Source organism: Lepisma saccharinum, chromosome 9 (assembly GCF_977018435.1).
Source record: "Lepisma saccharinum chromosome 9, izLepSacc3.1, whole genome shotgun sequence".
NCBI classification, from domain to species: Eukaryota; Metazoa; Arthropoda; class Insecta; order Zygentoma; family Lepismatidae; genus Lepisma; species Lepisma saccharinum.
In genome coordinates, this window is record NC_139237.1 from 32,455,028 (window position 1) to 32,479,284 (window position 24,257).

Genomic DNA, 24,257 nt, shown 5'->3' on the forward strand with positions numbered 1-24,257 from the left:
AGTTTTCTCAATACTGAGGAACGCCAGAACACTATTGAAACGTTGTGAAGTAGTTTCTGTCCAAAGTTATTTTATCAGATGACAAGGGTTGCATATTCTGTTTATGAACTTTCTTATGGACATAAACATTAGCCTTGTCACTGTGAAGGACTTTTAATTCAATGGAAGCGTCACACTGTAAATTGTTCGCGACAATCATTCATAATGCGCAGCTCTTCGTGGATGTATCCGATTAAAATCTTGTGCAATGGCATGCAAACTTCTCTCCCTAGACATCACTTTGATCTCGATGCATTACCGATGCGCTAAACAAATTTTAAGGCATTTTTCTAACACCTCGAAAAGGAGCAAATTGGTACAAGAATTCAGTCATAACTTTTTACTGGTTAAAGATACGTCGAAAAAACCTTCACCATTGCATTTCTCGTTAAATTCTAGCCTGATCTGATATATCATATCACCCCCTTCCCATTTAAAATTCTGAAGTTGAATTCAAGATGGCGGACATCAAGATGGCCGCCGACCGCGCCATGTTAAGTGACTTTTTGAGGCACCATGTAGTATCCACATACATAACAGAACGAGTCTGCATGTAATTTGCACTTCCGACCCTCTGACATGCTGTTCCATAACAAAGCAAATTAATTTAACACAGATTAACACACACCCAGACTGAAGTAGTAGACATGGTGGCGAAGAAACAACTTTGAAACACACAACCACAAAACCAAATTAGGAATTCAGGTGAGCGCTTGTACTCTTCAAATTTGCTACGCACCGATAAAAACACACACATACAAAAAATAGATAAACAACACAGACGGGGTAGACATGAAGGGGGAGTTTCGAACCTTTACACGAGTTAAAATCAACAGCAACTGTGCTTCCATCTAGGGACTGTAAGAGTAAATACATCCATATTGTTGTAGCTAAGCCAGCAGTGCGAGAGAACAAAACATTCTAATATCTTTCAAAATGTTGATATTTCGACAAAATCGTTGCCGGATTCGTGTTTAGTGGACTGAAAACTTCTAGGGGGTGGGGTGACACTTCATCTTCTTTCTCTGTAGGTTCTGATGATTGCTGATCTTGATCATGCACTTCGTGGACAGTTGAAGGAACAATTACTGTTCATGCAGGCGCTGTGGACTAAATGGAACACACATTGAACCCAGGTTCTATACACATTAAACCCACAGCGGTCGCACACTTCAGAAAATATGCTACAAAAGGTTCCTTTATAGATATTTTCCCCCGTATTTCTTTCACGTACACTCTACTGCCTGATATTCCTTAGATGCATGTTTATTTGCCTCAACAGTAGCCCGTCGGTAGCCTCTGGCTGTAAATTATTTTTCAAAAGCATATTTAAAAAATGGCAGCAGAGTGTTTGCAGTGCCCGAGTATCTACGGAGGAAGGACCGTAGTCACCAAACTTCAAAGCAGAACTTTGGCCAGACTATCATAATCCATACAATCCTTAGGTTCGCAACGCGTTTCTTACTATTCAGGTTTCTGCATGTAACATTGTCCTTACCTGGTCAGGCATTAAGGCTTGATTGCCGTTTAGGCCTCCCCGATGGCGCAGTGGTAGCATCGTTGCCTTGTAATCAAGGAACTCCGGGTTCGATACCCGGTGTACTCACACAGTGGTCCAGATCCCACTTTAAACTAAGGTCAAGTCCCGATTATCCTTACTGTGCATAAAGTGGAATTGAAACACCAACTCAATCAATGAATTGAGTGCCATTTGTTCTTCAAGATTTGTACCGATGATGTTTAGCCTACACCCGCTCGCACACGTTCTTCAGCTCACAAGTACAACTGATGCACTTTTACCAATGCGTAAATATTCGTACCCTTCTTAGGGGATGTCCGTTTCCCCCTCGTTACCCTATAATTTATAATTTAAAATATAATTATCATATATACCATAATCGAAAATATGAGATGAATTGAATCTTCTGCAAATTTACTGTAATAGGAAATGAAATACACGGGTATGAGCCAATGCCGCGGTAGAAGCTGTGTGAAGGCAAAGCTAACAACAAAGTAACAATTTGGTACCTAAGTAAGCTCTCAGAAGGACTTACTAGTAAATATTCTAGCTCCGTGGGTTTTGTGAGAGTGCGACAAGGGAGTGAGGTTGGCAACACTTCGGGCTAAATCCAGTGGCGCCAGCAGCGTCTAGCGCCCGAAAAATAGCCGAACCGCGGGAGCATGCGCCGTCACCATGGCAACGGCGAAAGGCCCCCACGGTGGGATGTTGATATTGAGACGTGAATCAGTGACAGGGTCCAGTCGGGCTAGGAACGTTGTGGCTAAAGGGTTACCACTGCACTCTCTCTTTCTCTATCTTCCCTTCTCTGCTGTTCTATCTTTCCACGTCGTCGATTCCAACAACCTCGCTTCCTAAGGAGAGTGAAGATGACCTAAAACAGGCGACTTTGCTGTTCTACCAAGTGAATCTAGCCAGAGAACCAGTCTCCATCGCAGCTGTGTTTCCAACATGCAGGCCACGTGATATAAACACCGCGACCGCCAGGACCTTCTATCGCAGCCGTGAGGACACAGTGACTGTGTATCAGACTTACCTATCCCTGCTTACCTTGCTATGAAGCTGAAGCAAGTGCTTGACGTGGGGAAGATTATAACACACTTGTTGGCAGGACGGAAGAAACCGGACAAACAGGTAGGTGCATTTCCAGAACAGTCCTCCTAGGATTTTCTATTTCTGCAATAGTATTCTAGAGATACAATAGAAATGCTGTTTTTGATTCTCATAATTTTCAGTCTGACTTGTTTTAATTGGGTAACGTTAGCACTAAACTGAGGCTTTTCTGAAAACTTTCGAGGGGTGTGCCGTCTTTTAAGGGCAACGGTGTTGCGGTGCGTGAATATACATTGCTGAAATATATGATATAAACTCAAAACATAAATTCAAAAAGCATCCAGTACTTCTTAGGTTTTTAATTTAGTTTATCGCGCTATAACCAGGAGTAAATTTCTCCTGAAGCAAAATATTTTTTTTAAGATGTATTTTAGAACAAAATTCTTCACGTGTTGTACTACTATAACCATCACAATAGTTTCTGGTATGAAATCAACCAGTGCTTTGTTTACATTAAACAAGCATTGCAGAAGAAAATATGTTATAAATGCTTGTTTAGATGGTAGTTAATACTTTGAATACGACAATAATTAAGTATATAGCTATATATATACACACGTCACTGGCCTCGCCAATAGCGTAGTGGTAAGGTACATAGTGACATGGATCCCACTTTAATTTGTAGGTCCAGTCCCGATTAGCCTATCTGTGCATAAAGTGGACTTTAAAGCAAACATATGAAAACTTTAGAACCCTAAAATGCCAACCTCCGTGGCGAAGTGGCTAACGAGACGCTCAACGAAGCTAAAGGTCCCACTTTGAAACCCTCATTAAGTCATGAATGTATCGTTGGCAGTAGAGGCAAAAATGTTTATCCACCCCAAGGATTATTTTATCCCTCTCTTAATAAAATATATTCACATTGGTAACAAATATTTCCTTAATGTTAACTTGTTAAAGCAAGTAAGAATCTTTCAAGAGACCATTCGCTGGCAACAAATCCATATATTGTGAAACTGACAACAATGCCCAGGTTACATCACGAGATTTGTTATTGTGGCTAAAACTGAGTAAAATATAATAAATTTGAGGTAGAGAGTTGATAAGTGTGGAAATATTAGTGTTAATTTAATTTGAATATTGACCATAAAATTTGTTGCTTTACAAATAAATACCTGTTACAAAAACTGCAATATCAATTTGTAAAAAATATTAAATTCAATAGTGATGAACAGTGGAAAGTGATGCAATCATAGCGCTACAAATGGTATTGACAGCTATAGCCCAAAAACCAAGAGACAGATTAACAATGACAGTAATTAAACAAAAAAAAACACCATTAAGCCTTGTTTCCATGATAACCAAAAACTCAATATGCTGACCAAGGGAGAGATTTATTTAATTTTAAAACACAAACTAAATGTTACGTTTCAACCTTCTAGCAAGGTATTCTTTAGACTCTGTGCCAAACTACAGATAAACTACTTTCTAATAATCTTGTGTCTGGAGGGGAGTGATTTTTGTATATATCTTCCTGTTTTGTACGTTACTTCTTTTGTACTTGGTACAGAGTCTGAAGAAGACCTTGCTAGAATGTTGAAACGTAACATTTAGTTTGAGATTAAAAAAATATTCTGTCTTGGTCAGCATAGGTATTGAGTTCTTAATAAAAACATGTTCGTTCTTTTTATTTGAAAATATAAATCAGTACAATTCAGTTCTGTGCTTATGTAAATTGGGATTAGTTTCCTTTGTTTCGTATATTCAACTTTCTTTCTATTTATTGAATTAGTCCGTTACTAACCACTTTCATGTGATTAAATTTATCCAATTTGTTCTTATTCTAATCAGCTTAATTTCTATTGGCAATCTGTGTCAATCCAAATTTCAAATACTTCACTCACTCAACTTCAACCTCTGAGAGTACCTTCCCACCAGATTCACATGCTTGTCTTCCTTCCACGTGTATCTTAAGATATTTTGATTCAATTATTGTTACGATATCAGACGACGTATGTAGTTTTACTGTTTCTTTTTCGTGTGGTGTTTCTTTTTAATTTACTTTCTATTTTTTCATTAATTCTGCTTTATTGTATTTTCAAATACCGGTACCATTAAATTTTATTCCAATTTCTCTACAGGACATGTTCGATAATCAGTAAGTTTGCACAAACAAAGAACTCTGATAATGTGACATATAACACGGAATAAATATAAACTAGTTAAATTTTAATAATTATGTGTTCCTTTTTATCTGTGTTTATCACAACGAAAGTCATGGTAAAGTGAAAGAAATAAATTATGAGAAAAGCAGGAAAGGAAAAACTTGCCAAATTTGAGAACCTAACTCAAAATTCCTGATGTATGAGTAAGTGATTTCAAACCCCTGATGAAATGACTAGGAACGCTTAGTACGTAGAAGTGCAATCAGGAGTTTTACAAATTGGGGGGAAAGGGACAAAAAGTCAAAATTTGTTTTAAACCCACTTCATGCTAAGATAGGCAGATCGGAACTCCACCTACAGTTTAAATTGAAATAGAATTGTTCAATGTACACCCACCGGCAAAAATATTGGAGACAAATCATGAAATGCTGGCTTACCTGCAAAGGTGTTGTGGGCGTTGCCTAACTCTATGGCGATAAGAGGATCTTTATGGAAATATTTTCAATGACAATTCTACCACTGCCGAAGAGTTAGGCAACACACATAACGCCTTGGCTGGAAGCGAGTATTGCAGGATCTAATTGTCCCATTTGTATTACCGGTGACGATATCTTTTTCGGAGATCGAACAAGGGTCCCTTCCATTACAAGGCAACAGCGGTATTCGTCCGGGAGAGCCGGATTAGGAAGTAAGCTACTGAAGAGAATTCATTCTTAAATCTGTAAAAGAAACAAATTGATAATATTTAAGGAAGGCTTTTCGGCTGAAAGTCTCTCAAACACAAGCCTAAGAAATATACTTGCTGACATAATTTCGTCTCATCAGTCCACTAACTTTGGAAAACGAAAGTTTGAAGAGGAGAGTTCGGCTTGCCAACAACCACCTTTCGGCGCGCCATCGTTAATAACAAAGCAGTCTCAATATTCGTGTTTACGCGGGAAAGCACATTGTTATTTCTAGAGGTTATTCCACTTAGCCTAAACGTCCAAACACACCTATGAATATATTACAAGAGTAAATTGCTTGTGGTAAAAGCAACGTCGTGCAATTCACAGTTGCCAGATATAATTAAATCTGAAATTCTATTAAAGAGCGATGAATCCGAGGAAGTTGCCACGCAAACCACCGATCAATGCTTAAAAATATTTTCCTTGCGTGCTGTCGAAGAAAAAGAAATAAATCTTGAACTCAACAAACCTTGTGGTCGATATGGCAAGGTCGAAACATGGTCTAGGGGAGTCTGCGAGGAAAGTGTGGAGTGATCACTGGCATAAGTGTAGCTTCCAGAATGGGAGTTTTAAACGGATGAAGAGAATGGATTTTATAAAAAGTACGTTTTGTGTTTATCATTATCAGTTTCGTTTCAATTCAACCGTAATTTAAACCAAAAGTGGCGTTTAATTCATTGGCATAAAATTGAACTCGCAAATGATCTTTTGGAAAACTACTGCATCTGAGAAGAGTGAGATAACGGTTGTTACGTGCCAGCAGGCTGACTTATTCCTTTGCAATTTAGGGTTTGATTTACACTAAAGGAGGCACATTGCATAGTGGCATAAAGTCCACTTTCAACTGTACACTCTTCATTGCGTGAACATAAAGTGCACTTAAAAGAATATTTTGCAATTCCCGTAGTTACACCAGACCAGTATGAACTTGCTTATTGATATTGACACGTTCTTTTAGTAAAAAGAATATGATTATTTAACTAAAGCACAATAAAGATGATCACACGAAGTCTCGTAGCATCCACGTGATGCCTCTCAGGGTATTGGGTAATAATATCTCTGATCGTTCATCAAATAAGAATAAAAGTCAAGTTTTCACTAAGAGAAAAGAAGTATATTTTACCTCTTAACAAAATAAATACTTATGTGCATAAAGTTTCATTTCACTCAAAGAAATAACAGCTTCTTATAATCCAACTTGATCACTCTCTCCAAACTCAAAGCCCGAACCAAAAGTAAAGACAAAACACAATCGTAATTCCCATGGCAACAGCTCTTACAAGATATGAACATAAAGGTCAGTCACTATCCTGACATTATCAGTGATAGGTTTGAATATCACATACCACAAGAATCACAAAATAAATAACAGAGATTAAGGTTAATAACAATAAACAATTGTATAATAAGAAATGAAATTAACAACAATAAATATTGGTCCAAGCGGAAAGGACTTGTCAGTAAATTACTATAATCAATCCTATTTTTCATATCTTTTGGTGAAGGGGTTCATTTGTCAAGGCTAGCCTTAAATTTTAAATTTCCGGATGCTCATTTGCCTGTCTACGGAATTATTCTCTTCTAGCTCCTTTTCAATCGACACTCAATCCACCATTAAATATAATTTTCTATGTTTATGACTGATTTCAGTATCATACATTCACAGAAACTACAAACCTTACAATAGATCTGCTGATTAATCTATAACAATGAAGACTTCCAATGGATTGGCACTTTCAATAGTTTCCAGCACTGAGTTACGCTTGCCAATTCTAGTTCCGAATTCTAAAGTTATTCTAGCTCTCACTGAATTTTTACATTAACGGTCTTCATTTACATCCAAATTCATTTTTTTGCTGATTTGTTACAAATATCAGCTTCGTATCTTCGTCACCAGACTGGGAAATCTCTCTTCTTGCCACCAGTTCCATCCGAGACTGCCTAACATAAGGAACATTTCTATGTCAGGCGAGGGGTGAAATCCCGATCAGATCTGCTGTCCCACCAGAAGTTGCTCGTTACGTCCACACTACGTGCTTGCTAAGCGCTTGGATATGGTTCAATAAGTCTGCACGCAACTACTAGTCACTTAATCCTGGGAGAATTATTGCTATCTCTCGGTGGAGATAAACGTTGTCTTGGCGAGGAAAAAACATTATGATATGGTCTATCATAAGGATTATCTCTGGATGTTGAATATTCTCGTTGAGATCTAAACTGACGCTGCTCACGGTTTCGATTTCTTGGGTCTGAACTTCCAACTTGGTTACTGCTGTTTTGCCGCTGAACTAAGCAAACCCAAGATGTTCTTTGGACATATCTGATGTCTTGTTGAGCTCTCTTATCTCGTCTCCATGCACACCACCAAGCATCTTGTTCCTCTGCTTCCTCATCTCTCTTAACAAAATCCGCTAAATGATTCATGGTGTTCGGAGCATGAGCCAATTGATTTACTCTACAAGGCAACTGTCGCAACTCAAAAGCAGATTCTGTGAGCTTCAAACAACCCTGTGAAAACTTCTCTTCTAAGCGCCGTTCCAATTCCACCAGATTTCTACCACTTTCCTCTAACCTTAAGTTCAAACTGCGTTCCAACATGGTTACATTCTCCTGAATCTTAGCTTCAAAACTTCTGGAGTTTTCGCTAATGTTTTCACGAATTCTTGATTGAAGAGCACTGAAGTTTCCTTGTATCTTTGTTTCCAGATTGCTGGAATTTTCTCTAATGGTTTCCTGAATTCTTGATTCCAGGGAATCCAGAGCACTGGAGTTTTCTTGCATCTTTGTTTCCAGACCCCTTTTACATTCCTCCAACATAATCCGTAAGGAAAAAGCGGGTCCGCTGTAACTGGAACTGGCTGCACTGGAGATTCATTCTCCTCAGTGGACGATTTACATGCACTTCTCAATATCTTCTTATCCATATTGTTCTAGTACAAGATTTCCATCACAATCACAAATCAATTACACTTCACGAACACACAAAAATCAACACCACTGACAAAATAACAGATTTCGAGCCCCGCGTTGTTGCGCCAAAATCATGACACGTTCTTTCAGTCAAAAGAACATGATTATTTAACTAAAACACAATAAAAATGATCACACTCGTAGCATCCACGTGATGCCTCTCAGGATATTGGGTAATAATATCTCTGTTCGTTCGTCAAATAAGAATAAAAGTCAAGTTTTCACTAAGAGAAAATAAATATATTTTACCTCTTAGCAAAATAAATACTTATGTGCATAAAATCCATTTCACTCAAAGAAATAACAGCTTCTTATAATTCTGCTGACATACCTAAAAAAAGCATTAATAAAATTTCCAAATGGTTTAAAAGATTATTTAAATTAAAAAAAATTCTCTCGCCAAACTCAAAGCGCGAACCAAAAGTAAAGACAAAACACAATCGTAATTCCCATGGCAAAAGTTCTTACAAGATATGAACATAAAGGTCAGTCACTGTGATAGATTTGAATATCACATACCACAAGAATCAGAAAATAAATAACAGAGATTAAGATTAATAACAATAAACATTTGTAGAATAAGAAATGAAATTAACAACAATAAATATTGGTCCAAGGGGAAAGAACATGTCAATATTATTATATTTTGTTATATTGTATGTTCTAACGTGACGGCAACTCATCAACATTATATCTTCGTTCCTTGCATATATGTGGGTGTTTCAATTAAAGGGTAACTGAAAAATTGTGTTTTGGATACTTTCAATTACTTTCTCATTGAAAAACCCTGCATCTTATAATTGCAGGGTAGCTTAATTTGTCTTTGTCAGGATGTAATGGCGTTCTTGTAATGTAAAGTGACCCGTGATATTGTTTTTTCATTACTATATTGTCACATGTTTCAAATTGTTTGTCGTCATATTGATCCCCATTTTCAGAAAGAATACAAATTTCGCGAGTGAAATATAACAAGTGTAATATTTGTAAAGAATTATGGCCCATGAAAGAATTTTGTTCTTTAGAATGCCTTTTGCATTTCTCTCTCTCCAAGCCTGTATGTACATTTCCCTTTTTGTACATTGTATATTTCGCGAATTAGAAATGTTACACAAATGGACTCACAAAATATATTTCATTTGAGCGATAATGGTCAAAACATTTCAACATACAGGACGATGAACATATTTTTCTGCTGTCGGAATAGATTTTTCAAATCTGCTGATAATCTCAGATGCTCCCAGCAACTTTAGATAATCGCTTTAATTGCAATTTACTAGTAAAAAATACAAAATATAGTTTTTGGTATATAATGGACTTGGAAAGGGTACCGGAGGTGGCAAGTCGCCAAAAGTTGTAACCATGCCAACTGTCGTAAATTTACAGCTTTGAGCCAAAGTTTAAATCACTGCAAGCAAGCTATCTTTGAGTCCAATTATATTCTAGTAAAATCGTTTTCTTTTTTGTAGATTGCAGACAATAAGACAATTTTTCTTGTATTTTGCTGATACCATATTCTGTAAATTGAGGAAAGTCGGAAAAACATTTAAGAGAGCAAGACACTCCAGATTTACATTTGACCCAAAATGTTTCCACATGTTCTATTTTTGTGACGTTTTTACCTTACTTAACTGATCTTCAAAATTACACTTACTCTAGTGATATATTTTGTTAGCATGCAATGTTACTGGACATTATACAGGGTGAGTCACCTAAAATTACCACCACACAATACGTTCAACTACGTAAGGAAGTACGATTTTCAACAGAAACTTAGTTTTTTTTAATAGAAACCCCATTTTATTTTCAGCTCATTTGAAAGTACGGAACAATTCATTAAGAATGGAGTTTGTTACATTGAAATACGTCAAATAGTTCTCAAGTAATTGTAACGTGAAATTGACGCTTGAAACAAACATTCTCAGAAGTTGAGTCGTGTGTCCTAACATACATATCCCACTTTTAACGCCATTCGAGTATCGTAACAAACATGTTACTCTTCTGCATACTGTGCGTTGTGGTTTGGAAAGTTGTTACGTTCAAATAACTGCGTGTTACAATAAAATGTGTAGTTTGTACATAAGTAAGCTTTGACAAATTATCTAAAAGGTTCAGATACATCTTTCTAAGTTAACAAGTATTTGTTAATTAAAAAGTCAACTCAACTCAACAAATGTTTATTGGACTTACAGTTTACAGGTGGCTGTTTATGCCCAGCATACATTATAAGTACATAAGATACATTTTTTAATATAAATTTTACACACAAATTTCAAAAACGTTCTTAAATACAATTTTATATAGCTACATTAACTCATTCAGTAACAGAAATACATTATAATTTTATATCAGATTTTCTCAAAAAAGCAAGTATAACATATTCAATTCTAACATCTGGAGCATACAACATAGATGTCATATTAATGGGAAAAGGAACATTAATTTTTAATAATGTTTTGCGATTAACTTTATCCTGACAAAACGAATACCGGTATTCTACTGACTCCATATATACCACTACATTAGGAGTACTGGTCATTAATATTAAACATCTTTTTAAAATTTTTCGTTGCTGGACTTCTAGTGGAGAAAGTTTTGTTACTGGAAGATTACACAAGACCATTAATCCATAATCTATTACTTCTCGATAATAATTCTTATAAAACATAAGCATGCTGGTAGGATGTGCTCTCCATTTGGTATTCGCCATAGCTTTAAATAAATGAAATATTTTATCGGATCTATTTTTCATCATATTTATTTGATAATGCCATGATAACGAAGCATCAAAGTATACACCTAGATATTTTACTTGTGAAACAATTGGAATTTGTAATCTCCTAGGGATAATGTTGGAACTATTTTGAAGACCCTTATGCTTATACTACTATTTTGGACTTTTCTAAAGATATTGATATTTTTTTCTGCTTTAACCAATCGTTAAATTATATTAATTTATATTCAAACATTGAAAAATCTTTTAAGTGATTGTTTGAGTCTAAATATATACACACATCATCAGCATATTGTAGAAACTGAAATGGGGAATCTATTATTGTTTTAATATCTGCTAAGTAAACATTAAATAATAATGGGCTCAGAGGACTTCCCTGTGGTAGTCCTTGTCCAATATATATTGGACCTACAAGTTCTGAACCAAAATGAGAATAAAGTTGTCTTTTAGATAACAATTTCCATGTCAATATGAGTATACAATGTGGCACTTTTAGTAATTGTAGTTGTCTCAATAGAATAGTATTATCTACGTTGTCATAAGCACTTTGAATATCAATAAGGCTGAAAGTACGGATTGGTTTATTTTAATAACGTTATAAATATGAGAAGATAATGTTACTAATGCATCTTGGATTTCATGACCTTTACGAAATCCCATTTGTCTAGGAGAACATACCTTTTGACCTTCCATAAACCATTCTAATCTTTATAATAAAATCTTCTAGAAAATGTTTGCCAATACGGAACTAAGAGCTATTGGGCGATATGCCTGAACTAAGGAAGGGTTTTTCCTGGTTTTAGAATTGGAATAATAATTTGAGAGGTCCATACAACAGGAAATTTACCCGATAGGAAAATATGATTGGAAATTTTACGTAATATGCTTAGTGCATTCTGTGGAAGATTTTGTACCATAGAACACGTAATTCCATCAATGACAGGAGCAAAATCTTTAGACCCTTGAAGAATTTCATGAATATCATTAACAGTGATAGAGGATGTGAACACCTTTGAGTATTTTGATGTAGATGGGAACGTGTAGAATATATTAGGAAGTTCACAGGTTGATTTAAAGGTTGTAGGAATTACTTTATTAAGAAAATCGGTTTTCCATTAAGTGGACAAAGATGAAGTCCTACTTGCATGTGCTTTTTAAAGTGATCTGAACTTGTTCCATACGACGTCTAATTTTGTGTTAGGGTTTATTTCTTCGCAATATTTTTGCCACGAAAATCTCTGAGCCTTTATATATACTTTTCTAGATTTCGCAGTAGATCGTTTTAAATTTATCAAAGATGCAGGTGAATGGACACTTACAATTTGTTTTAGTGCTTGTATTCGCTTCCATTTTGCTTGAATATTTTCTACATTCCACCAATCTATTTTATGAAATTTTCGATCACATTGCGGTTTCAGTCGGGGACAGGCACAATCCATAACTTGGGTTATTATGTCCACAAATTTTTCATATTGTACAGTATATTGGTTTTGATATTTTTAGCTGAAATTTTAAGTCTAAAACTGAATTATATTTCATCCAATCTGCCCTCTTTACGCTACACTTACGAATTGTTGTCTATTTTATTAACTTTGGAAACTTTTCAGATGATGTTAGTGTGATGAAACATGGAAAATGATCACTAGTTCGTAAATCAAAGTCTATTTCCCACACAAATTCAAAACACTGATTATCAGATATTAAAGTTAGATCAATTAAGGACATATTGTTTCCATTTGGTGGTGCATGTGTTGGAAATCCATCATTTATAACTGCCAAGTTATTAAATTCCATCCAATCTACAACTGACTTTCTCAAAGTATCAATTCTATGATCATCGTACAATGTATTATGACAATTAAAATCTCCTGTTATGATAAACGGATGTTGAAAACCGGACAAGAGAGAATTTAGGTGAGAGCTCTGTATTTGTTGCGAAGTATAATGAGATGGAATATACAAGCTAATAATATTATAAAGTAAGTTGTTCAACTGAAATTTTATACCGACCACTTCCTGCATTATATTTGGAAAATAAATCATGTGTTGAATTAAACTGGATTTGTTGAAATGGTACACTCTCATGAAAAAAAAATTCCCACACTCTTACTTACCACATTATAATCATTTAAAATACTATGATAGTGAGCAATATGAATATTTTCTGATTTTAAACCCCATACCTCACCGACGCAAATAATAAATGGGTGACACTCATATATTAATTTAATTAATTGGAGTTTCCTTGCAGAAAAGGATCTTAAATTACATTGTATTATTAATGGCAAGAACTTTCTTTGCTGGTAACACATTGTTGTTTTCATTTAAGGGGTGTCCCCGAAATCTTGTAAGTCTTGAATTAGTTTTAAAATTTGTACAGAAATTTCGTTACAGTTTAAGATTATTTTCCTAATATATAATAAATCATCACTCACTGAAATTGTTGTGGTAAGTTCAGCTATTAGACGTAGCAGATTTACTAGCGATTGTTTCTGAGAAGGACTCTCCGCTGTTTTCCGGCGTCCAATCGAATCTGATTGTCTATCCTGTTCCTTAGAGGAACACGTCGTGCTCACAGGTTCACTTGAATTAGCCAATGCTGATGATGTTGACGCAATTTGTGGATCCTTGTGTTTATTTTTGTCCTTTATCAAAACAGGTTTAATTGTTTTCCTCAATTGTGAAGCAGAATGCATTCTAAAGTTTTCCCCGTGTTGTTTTTTAAAACTTTCATAATATCGGTCAGATTTTGATGTCACTTTCTTCCAACAGAGGTTACTTAGATATGTGTCATTTCTTCTATTTTCCAAATCGGTAACAGAATTAAATCTGTTTATATTAAGACATTCTGATGTGCAAGGGGTTTCTTTGTTTATTGATTCCTTCCTTATCTCTAGAAGTTTATGAAAGTCTTTAGCAGAGGTCGCATATGTTGGCTGCTCATTTCGTGGATCAATTCCAAAAAGTACTTGTTTCCTTGCATCTTGATAAGAGATGTTGTTATAAGCAATCAGCCTTTGTATTTCTCTATCTTGCTCACATCTTACACAAGACTTATCCGTAGATAAGTGGTTTCCCTTGCAATTAATACATTCAGGACTGGCATTGCAGATTCCATGTGCCGCTTGACGGCATCTATAACACACGGGAGAGGATTTACACTGTGTTTGTGTGTGTGAGAAACGGAAACATTTCTTGCATAAAATCACAGATCTTACTTTTGGCTTTACTTCAAATATTTGTCTCCACAACTTCACTTCTTTTGGTAACTGTTGAGATTGAAATGTTACACTAATCAGTTTAGTAGGTTCTTGACGTACTCCCCCTTCTTCATTGAAAAATGTTTTCTTCATCCTTATTACATCTATTATTGGAACTTCAGCTCTGATGTCTTCGATTATCTCGACTACGGGAATGTCGGTGGGTACACCATATATTAATCCTTCTCTCACTAATAGACCATTTAGGGATTCTGGCTTCTAAATTGTATTTTTCCTTTATGAATTCATTTTTAGCAAATTTATTTGCATCATATGCTGTGCGAGAGATCAATTTTGCCTGCTTCAAACCACTTTCTTTAACGTATTCAACATCAATCTTCTCTTTACACAAATTATAACCCAATTTTACCGTATTCAAGCTCTGTGATCCAGGTAATGTACTGTCCACCAACACTATATATGGGCCTTGATGTCGCTCATAATATAAAGACATGTCATATTCCTCACTGCTGTATTTAACGACACCAATATTTGTACTTGCACTAACTTTAGGATTTTTTGGGTTCTTCTCCATTTCAGTTTCCGTGCATTCTTCAGATCGACCTCTTTTGAAAGAAGTCTTATCACTAACTTCCATTTCCGCTAAATTTTCAAGTACAATCACATTCATTTCACTCTGGATTGCTTGCAGTATATTTTCATCATCAATCTTCACATCCTGAGCCATGCTAGGAAATTACAAGCGTTTTTATTTCGCTTTTCTCCTTCACATTCAAATGTGAAATGAACAAATAGTTTTAATCTTGTAACTCAACAGTTGTCTTTAAATCAAACACACAAGATTCAAATCTTAATTCTCAAATTTAAGAAAAAGACAATTCAATTCAATTCACAAAGAATCACTAAGCGAACTCACAACGCACACCTCTTTTTTCTCCTAATTTAAATGTCAACTCAACCCAACAAGGTTTATTGGACTTACAGCTTTACAGGTGGCTGTTTATGCCCATCATACATTATAAAGTACATAAGATACATTTTTAATATACATTTTACACACAAAGTTCATAAACGCTCTTAAATACAATTTTATATAACTACATTAACTCAGTCAGTAACAGAAATATATTATAATTTTATATCAGCTTTTCTCAAAAAAGAAAGTATAACATATCCAATTCTAACATCTGGAGCATACAACATTGAAGTCATATTAATGGGGAAAGGAACATTAATTTTTGACAATGTTTTGTATAAAGTCTTTCTTCTCTCTGAGTGAATTGGACATTCCAAAATAATATGATGACCATCACCCCTTAAATCACCACAGTCACAATTCGGAGATTTTAAAATGTGTATTTTAAATAAATGATGATATGTTCTCGCGTGACCACTTCTTAGTCTATTTATTAAAACGATTGAATTTCTTGAACCTTTACAATTATAAAACCAAGGTTTTTTCCTAGTGTAATCAACATAAGGACGATAACTTTCACCAACACTTTCTAATGCATTATTACACCATAAATTCCATTCTTCAAAAAATTTCTTCTTAACCCTCGGCAAAAGATCTGTGTAATGCAATGGTAACTGGATTGTTTCATTCATCTGAGCAGCTTGTTTTGCATATCTGTCTGCTTGTTCATTTCCGTAAATATTAATGTGTGATTTTACACACACATAATGAACTACTTTTCCATTGCTAATTAAACTATTAGTTGCACGAATACAATTGATGATATATGGTGATATTTTAAATAAATTTTTATAATTAGATTGTATTGCTTGTAAAACACTTTGCGAATCAACTAGTATTAGAAATTTCTGTTCAGGAACTGTACCAATATAAATCAAAGCTCGATATACCGCATATATTTCTGCTGTAAATATGGATGCCTCCACTGGTAACCTAAACATTTTTTATATATTTCTTTCAGTATCATAAAGAGCTGCTCCTACTCCACTTTCAGTTTTAGACCCATCTGTATATATGTGATAAAAGTCTTCCCAAGATTCTCTAAACTCAGCTGAATGATTATATTTCGGAAAATATATATTTTGAATTGGTTGTGTGGGAAATTCTAACGAGAATACTGGCAATGTTCTTGCTATGAGTACTTGACTACATTCATGGTGATATTTACTAAATAGTTGTACCCGAAGCATAGCTGATTTATCATTGGTTATTCATGAATCATGCAGCTCTAAAAGATTTAACAAAACATCATTGAATGGATGCCATGGTGAATGTTGTATTTTAAATAACATTTTTATTGCGATTAACTTCATCCTCACAGAAACCGAATATTCTACTGGCTCCATATATACCACTACATTAGGAGTACTGTTCATTAATTTCAAACATCTTTTTAGGATTTTTCGTTGCTGGACTTCTAGTGGAGAAAGTTTTGTTACTGGAAGATTACACAAGACCATTAATCCATAATCTAATACTGCTCGATAATAATTCTTATAAAACATAAGATAGCTGGTAGGATGTGCTCCCCATTTGGTATTCGCCATAGCTTTAAATAAATAAAATATTTTATCGGATCTATTTTTCATCATATTTATTTGATACTGCCATTATAACGAAGCATCGAAGTATACACCTAGATATTTTACTTGTGAAACAATTGGAATTTGTAATCTCCTAGGAATAATGTTGAAAATATTTTGAAGACCCTTATGTTTAAATACTACTATTTTGGTCTTTTCTAAAGATATTTATAATTTTTTCTGCTTTAACCATTCGTTAAATTCTATTAATTTATATTCAAACATTGAAAAATCTTTTAAGTGATTGTTTGAGTCTAAATATATACATACGTCATGAGCATATTGTAGAAACTGAAATGGGGAATCTATTATTGTTTTAATATCTGATAAATAAACATTAAATAATAATGGGCTAAGAGGATTTCCCTGTGGTAGTCGTTGTCCAATATATATTTTGCCTACCATTTCTGAACCAAAATGAAAATAAAGTTGTCTTTTAGATAACAATTTCCATGTCAATATGAGTATACAATGTGGCACTTTTAGTAATTGTAGTTGTCTCAATAGAACAGTAATATCTACGTTGTCGTATGCACTTTGGATATCAATAAAGGCTGAAAGTACTGATTGGTTTCTTTTAATAACGCTATAAATATGAGAAGATAATGTTACTAATGCATCCTGGCTTCCATAACCTTTACGAAATCCCATTTGTCTGGGAGAAAATATCTTTTGACCTTCCATAAACCACTCTAATCTTTTTAATAAAAGCTTCTCGAAAAATTTTGCCAATACGGAACTAAGAGCTATTGGGCGATATGACTGACCCAACGAAGGGTTTTTTCCTGGTTTTAGAATTGGCATAATAATTTGAGAGGTCCATGCAACGGGAAGTTTACCCGATAGGAACATTTGATTGAAAATAATACATAACGTGCTTAGTGCATTCTGCGGAAGATTTCTTACCATAGAATACGTAATTCCATCAATGCCAGGAGCAGAATCTTTAGACCCTTGAAGAATTTCATGAATATCATTAACAGTGATAGATGATGTGAACCCCTTTGAGTATTTCGATGTAGATGAGAACGTGTAGTATATATTAGGAGGTTCGCAGGCTGATGTAAAGGGTGTAGGAATTATTTAAAAGGTGTACATTTTAAATATTCCGCCATCAGTTACATACATAAATGTTAGTACATTTACATCTTTCTCATTTTTAATTGGCGTTCATTCGTTTACGTCACAATTTTTAGTAAAGCAAGGGCGTAACAAAGTACACTGATTAACCAGGCGTTTGTGGTTGTGAACTTACCTTAGAACTGTTGCTGAAAAATAGTATTTTCAAACTCTGAAAAGCCCAAGATGATACTTATCTATAGCGAGTGTAGGGAAAATGCAGCACAAGCGTGCAGGCTGCATGTGCGACGGCATTTGCGTTCGGCTATGCCGACAGGCATACTGACGTTGCACCTTCACGCTCAACTTTACGTTACAATTACTTAAGAACTACTTGACGTATTACAATATAACAAAGGCCATTCTTAATGATTTTTTCCGTACTTTCAAATGAGCTAAACATAAAATGGGGTTTCCATTAGAAAGCTAAGTTTCTGTTGAAAATCGTACTTCCTTACGTAGTTGAACCTATTGTGTTCATTAATTTCATGAGCCCCTCTCATAATTATATATCTGCAAAAGCTGATTTTTAATATTTTTTGTTGTACATGAAATATTTCCGGTGGTAATTTTAGGTGACTCACCCGGTATACTGCCTAATGATTGTACTACTTATAATACTCTAACACTGTTTCGAAAGAGGATCCGTTCTCTTCAGGTGAAGAATTTCAATACCCCGTGGATGCACATAGTACTTCGAATTCGACTTCAAACTGTATGTCCAGTCCCGATTAGCCTTTCTCTACAAAAAGTAGAATTAACCCTAACTTACCCAAGAGAAAATGATCGTCGCCTTGCAATCAAGGGGTCCCGGGTTCGATACCCGGTAAAAGCACATAGGGGTCGGATTCCACTATAAACTGTAGGTCCAGTCCCAATTAGCCTATCTGTGCATAAAGTGGACTTAAAACAACAAATACATCAAGAGAGAATGAGGGGCTGTGAGGCTCACCACTTCTATTTTTTTTTTTCAATTTTTCAACTTTGAAAATGTTTATAAAAATTGGAAATATATTACAATGTTCCCTAGGATGTTACCAATATTCCTGTATTACTTTTATTCACAAAAACATAAATGTAATGTATATAGGAGGCAAAATGTACATGGTGGGTCTATCAGGCGCCATCTTTGAATGCGTGTTATTCGAGACACTCATGCCAGTGACAGTGTACAATTGGCTAGTAATGATGGTATTTTTTGTAAATATTATAATTAATAAAGAACTGCACCTCTATAAACAAAAAGGTATTAATGAAAAATTATTATGCTTTTTGTAAGTTACAGTGGCGGCGATTGGGTTCCACCTCTGCGGGGCAAGGACGGTTTACTTTCCGTCCATACATAAGGTTTAGCAGAGTGCGGGGGCAAAAGTAGCATAAAATGGAGGACAACTGCCCCCACGCCCTCTTCCTAATCGCCGCCACTGACTGGTTATTATTTTTTATTAACGATGATAATTTTTTTAATTATTATAATTAATAAATAACTGCATATATAAATAGAGGAAACAACAATTCAATAACAAAATGTTTTCTTGAATTTTGGTGATAAAGAAACTGTGGGCTATGATCCCCCCACACCTCAGGGAAGTAAGTTTCTCGTACGGCACGGGTAAGCTAAAGCTCTCGCCACGAAAACAGTCCAGTCAAGGTCATGCCATCCACATACAGTGTTGGCAGTAAGCAACAATTTCATTGATTCATTGATTGATTGATTTTGTGTATCTTGGCTAATTTGCGTAGATGGGGATAAATGACGAAATGATGGAATTGATGAATCGACATTCACAAACAACCAAGCCCGAGCTGGATTCGAAGTTTAAACGCGCGAAGTGTCGACTGAGCAGCTTAGAAGAAGTGTGGCAACCCTGGAGAGCCAGGGGTGTGGAGGAGGCAAGGGGAAGCTCCGACCTTGACTCGACTGTTTTCGTGGCGAGAGCTGTAGGGTTAAAAACAAACTCAACAATAACAACTCTTCCGGTTAAAGGAAAGGCGCGCAATCAATGAAAATAAACCGTTGGTTTTTCACTAGCAAACAGTAAAGTGCAACTTTGTGTGCTTGGGGTAATAAAATGATTGACAAGTGAACAAGAGGGGGAAGTTTTAGAACTCGTGGTTTATTCCAAGCCAACCACGTGAGGTGATGAGAAACATGGTGTATGGAGAGGGGGAGAGGTGACCTTGTAACGTAAAAAAGAATGAAGTTTTTAAGAAATGTACATTCCTCTGTGTGTTCTGCATGCTAAGCAGACATTTTATCGCCACGACAAGTCCAATGCATTGTTAAACATTGGAAGCGATTTAAATACGAATGCCTTCTGCGGAAAGAATTACGCAACACAAAATCCAAAGAAAGCGATAAAACGGGCGTGCACAAAATTCATAAACAAAACTTTTATCTCCAATTCGCCCAGAAAAAATACAGTGATAGAGAGAATGAATTAGTTGAATTTGAATATAAGAAATATACATATATGCATTATGTTATTCAAATATCGCAATATTTCGTCAACGTTCTCATACAACAAGCGTCTGTGCTATCTTTCAAGACATGTGCTTCACAGGAGCAATTTGTCACTACATGTAAAAGTCTAAAGGTCACACTTTCGTCCCAGTAAAATTTTACAGTACGACGTAATTTATACATTACTATATTTCGTTAGTATTATGCTTCTTTTGCTTCAGTGTCCAATTCTGAGGTTTCTTTTCTCACGATTTTTCCCTCTCACTTCGTATTTTCCTTCATTTATTACATTCCCTGTTTCCTGTACTTTCATATATACGCAAAAAGTAGGCGATGACACTAGTTTATAGTATATAGTCTTACTTTGCTGCAAGTCTAGATTTTACCAGTTTTGTCAGAAGCAGCAGCTACAATTTACGAGGTACAAAAGTTCAGTTTTCATCAAAATCGTATCTTTTTTTCAGAAAGGAATGAAATCACGATAACAAAATTTTATCTGTTACTATTATAAATAGTAGTAGAATTATTATAATTATTTACGTTCATTCATTGTTTTCTGACCAGGGGCAGGCTTTTACTTGCAACCTTCATGCTGTTCGATCTTCAGACTTTTCCTTTGTAGCAGTGTAGTACTAATTTATTTTGACGTCGTCAATAATTTGGTTTCTTCTCATCCAGTGGCCCAACCAATTTCTCTTTCTCTTCATGATTATCTCTATCATTGATCTTTTTCCCCCAACTGTTTCTAGCACTGTTTCATTTCACACTTTTTCTGTCCATTTAACCCGTTCCGTTCGTCTCCATAGCCACATTTCTAGAACTTCCAATCGCTTTTTCTCACTTGTTCTCAGTGTCACATGTTTCCGCATCAAGTACAGCTACAAAGCATTTCATTAGTCTTTTCCTCAGTTCTTTGTTCTTAGATCCACAAAAATATTTTTCTATCTACTGAAGTCTTCCTTCGGCATTGGCACTCTCACATTTATTTCTTGCCTGCATTTCATATCACTGCTTATGATACATCCAAGATATTTGAAGTTGTCTACTGGTTTCTTCCGATCAATATTGCATTCGTCTTATTCATATTTTTTCTCATCCCGAACAGTTCACATGGGTATTTATTTTTGCTAGCATTGCATTTATGGTCCTTTCATTTTCTGCAAACAGGGCCATGTCATCTGCAAATAGTACACAATATATTTTCTTTTCTCCTACTACTACTACCCCTGACTTTCTTCTAAATAGATGTTGAATAATGTAGAGGAAAGGCAGCAGCCTTGTCGTGCCCCTCTTCCAATTTCACTTCCTCGGCTCATTTCTTCTCCTATTCTCACTTTTACACGTTGTTTCATACATACGTAGGTTGCAGATAAGCCTCCTTTCCTTCCAATCTACACCAATATTCATAAGGATCACTGAGAGTTCGGTCCAATTCACTCTATCAAAGGCCATCTCCAAGTCAACAAAGACTACAAACATTTCTTTACCTTTTTCGGTGTCTTTCTCCAATTGTTCTCAGTAGTACTATGGCGTCTCTTGCATCTCTTCCCTTTCGAAAACCAAACTGTTCTTTCTCTATATCTCTTATAGGCGTCTACTTAAAATTCTCAAAAGAACTTTTGCTGATTGTGATGTCAAACTGATTGTCCTGTATTCAGAACATTTCTTGGCGTTACTTCTCTTTTTTAGAGGTAATAAGATTGTGTTCACGAAATCTTCTAAATCTTAGTTACGTTGTCTCGCAAAAAATCATTGCTCACAGAAGTATTTATATCTTATTGAATAGACGCGAGAAAATAAGAAGTAAACACTTTAGCTAATTTTCTCAACTTTTAAGTTAAGATTTATGAACCTATTACAACTACTTAACTAGTCATATGATAATGGGAAGATATGAATTGCTCCCAATAGACGGTGTTAAAGGCGGAGCTACTGCGGAGCATGCGCACTCGTCTGGCCCCCCTCGAACATCCGGTTACGCTTACGATGCCATGGACGTTAGTATGAATGGGCAAAGTGGAGATTCTTTTACAAGGAAATAGGGTGTCAGCTGTGTAGCATATGTTTGTACAGTTCGATCGGGAACAAATTTATTGAGTCAAGTATCACTTCGTAGGTTTCCGAAGGACGTAGACGAAACCTGTTGATACAAGCAGAACGAAGAAAGGATTGCTATCCGGGAAGGATTTGTACGATTTGCATTTTGTTACTAATATGTTGATCGTTTATCTGCGTATTGTGTATTGGGGAAAAGCACGGCTCTTAGTGAGGTTTCAAACCGAAGCGACACGCGACAGCAGTGGTTCGTAGCGAAGTGACAAGCGACACAGGCTCATTTAGTCTATAAATAAGCATTTACCGCTCATGGCAAAATCAAGTCTCAGGCAGCACAATACACGCCATTGGAATTCTGAGCGACACGTGCAGCTTGTCGTGTCGCTTCGGTTCGAAAAATTTCATTGATCACTGAGGATTCACTTTTAAGTGGCACGGAGATTACACACCGAAGTGACAAGCAACAGCCCCTTTACTCTAAAGGAAACATTTCACCTTGCATACGAGTACAACAGACCGACGCGACACAATGCATGGTACTGAGAAAACAACATTCCAGTCCAAGCCATACGTGCATTTTCTCGTGGTGAATTGGTTCGAAAGGAAGCTTTCAGACTGCAGCGATACGTGTCTCTTGGAAACCAACATTCAAAAATAAACAACACCTTCCAAATTAAAAAGACACGACAAATTGCAGGTGTCGCTTGTCGCTCGGAATGGGCCGTTTTATCACTACCGTGCATTGTGTTGCCCCGGCCTGTTATTTGCGGAAGCGTACTGGTGAATGGTTTGCTTTAGATCGAATGCTTCTGTGCGAAATCGCGATATCGCTTGTCGCTTCAGTCTGAAAACTCCCTTGTTGTTTGAAGTAAATTCGTGCAAGTGAAAGTGGCTTGCCATATCATAAGTTTCCCCTAAATCCCTCAGGCGGAAAGGCGACGTTGAAAGCACATATATTTACTAGCATTTGATATGTGTAATTTCATTACTTCTGCAGATTTGTTGGCAAAGATTCACTTAAGCATACTTTATAATATAATAATATCACTAGTTTAATAGAATTATCTTTCCCTCACTTTTCCATTTACAAACTACGTAATTGAATATATCTAAACTTTCGTACGTTTTGAGTTCACCGTGCGTGTACATGAGATACTTGTATGTAGTATGCTACACAACTGGCGGCCACAAAGACACATCATATTTTAATAATCTGCTCTGCAGTTGATAATCCGACGGATTCTAGACGTCCACGCCTTCATAGTAAAACTCTAACAAATACCTTTCTTGACTATCGTCTCACAACTGATGAAAACAAGCGCCCATTTCATACTTCGTATGCCGGTGAATATGCACTGGCAATAACGGGGACTGGACTAAACCGGAAGTTCCGGGGGGACCGGGCAAGACTTCACCAATGTTTATGTTTACATTTTTAACACGGTCTTTAAAAAAAATATATTTAAATTATGCTCTCGTTTTGGAGGTGTGATATACTAAGCAACGAAATTAGGAATATGTGTTTCACATTTCAATCAGATTGAATTTCATGCGTGAGATAGACTTCAAATTGCCCAGAAATGTTGATACTTTTCATGAAATATCTCTCTTCCCCTTTTTACCTAAAATTTCCC

At 35.8% G+C, this 24,257-nt stretch overlaps 1 protein-coding gene across 1 annotated transcript in view; it reads left to right on the forward strand.

Annotated features, from left to right (window-relative positions):
- Positions 1 to 2,306: 2,306 nt before the first annotated feature.
- LOC145991987 (serine/threonine-protein phosphatase PP1-alpha-like) overlaps positions 2,307 to 24,257 on the forward strand; it is a 195,040-nt gene continuing 173,089 nt past the window's right edge. The window contains exon 1 of the mRNA XM_083127977.1: positions 2,307 to 2,692. Coding sequence (XP_082984103.1) covers positions 2,615 to 2,692 — 78 coding nt within the window. The 5' untranslated portion in view covers positions 2,307 to 2,614. The remainder of the gene's footprint in view (positions 2,693 to 24,257) is intronic.